Source organism: Pinus tabuliformis, chromosome 3_1 (assembly GCF_031772625.1).
Source record: "Pinus tabuliformis cultivar Carrire ecotype Pingquan chromosome 3_1, CPIR1, whole genome shotgun sequence".
Lineage (NCBI taxonomy): Eukaryota > Viridiplantae > Streptophyta > Pinopsida > Pinales > Pinaceae > Pinus > Pinus tabuliformis.
The window spans coordinates 277,818,351-277,819,587 of record NC_142301.1 but is presented as its reverse complement, the minus strand read 5'-3'; the positions used below and the strand labels follow the sequence as shown (position 1 = coordinate 277,819,587).

The following is a 1,237-nucleotide window of genomic DNA, read 5'->3' as shown; positions in this document are numbered from 1 at the left end:
TAGTTTGTCCTTGTACGTTTCGTGCTCTCTTTTCTCCCGATCCGTCTTGCGCCCTCTTGTAGATCTCCTTAGAGAGGTTTGGGAGTCTCCTATTTCTCCTTCCTCCTCCGAGTCTTCGGATTCTTGATCCTCCTCCTCGACTTCAACGGGGGTTCCTTTTGAGCTTTCTGCAACACCCGTGTCCTTGGAAAAGGAAGGAAGGATGCCTTTATCTGGGGACACTGGTTTTTGGACTACAACTTCATGAGTGTCCTCTGGCTGGGAGCTAAGAGGGTTGTACCTGTTCTCTGGGGTGGACTTGGGCTAGATCTGCTGAGCAGGGTCCTGCTGAGGACCTTTGCCACTAGTGCCTCCCAGCTTCTAGGTCTTGGAGGGAATTTTGGATTGTTTAACTTGGTTCCAGCCGACCTCCTTCCCTTGCACAGCTTCATTGGCAGATGGGCAGTTTCTGGCGAAGTGTCCATAAACCTGGCATTTCCGGCATTTGAAGGGAAACTGTTCATAGTCTAGTTTCTGCACATGCGTCCAGCTTCCTACCTTGATTTTGATGGCCTCTGGGAGCCCCACCTCCAGATCCACCTCAACGCAGATCCTGGCACAATCATATTGATCCTTGTTATTCGCTCGATCTATGAATTTCCCCAAGGCATTTCCAATGTGCATCAAAGAATCCCAGTTCCAGCAATGAACTGGGAGATTTGGAAGCCTAACCCACACCGGGACAGCTTTGGGTACGTCTACTGCTGGATCGAAATCAGGAGTCCATTTATTCAGGTACAAACCCTGGTGGCCCATGAAGTAAGGGCCATTTCAAAAAATCAGATCTTTGTCGTCTTTTGAGGTGAATTCAAAGAGGAAGAATCCTCGCCCCAGAAAGTATGAGGTCACACTTTCTTTGATCAGCGACGACCAGTTTCTTTTGACCCAGCTCTCTGTGGATTTGGGGGATGGCCATAGACCAGTGAACTGGCCGATGAGAGCTCGCTCGAACAAGGACAGAGCAACCTGAATCGGGGTTTCCGGAGGAAGAGAGATCTCTGGAATATCATCGAGTTTCTTAACGAATTTCGCCGCTTCAACATTCTTCTTCTTAGGGAGCCCTTCCAGAAGCTAGCTGAAAGCCTCAGCTGAAGAGATCGTCGACGGGGGAGGAGAAGGAGGGGCCTGGGGGGTGCCCAGCACCTCCATGAACGCTAGACCAAAAGGGAGCCTGCCAGAAGTGAGCAGGGGCAGTTCA

General features: G+C 50.6%; 1 protein-coding gene across 1 annotated transcript; it reads right to left on the bottom strand.

Annotated features, from left to right (window-relative positions):
- Nucleotides 1-360: 360 nt before the first annotated feature.
- LOC149186873 (uncharacterized) lies at nucleotides 361-795 on the bottom strand. Its single transcript, XM_089409482.1, has one exon. The coding sequence runs from the start codon at nucleotides 793-795 to the stop codon at nucleotides 361-363; it is 435 nt and encodes a 144-aa protein (XP_089265608.1).
- Between the last annotated feature and the right edge of the window lie 442 nt (nucleotides 796-1,237).

Excerpts from the sequence above, each read along its gene's own strand:
- LOC149186873 (XM_089409482.1), bottom strand. The coding sequence starts at position 795 with ATGGGCCACCAGGGTTTGTACCTGAATAAATGGACTCCTGATTTCGAT.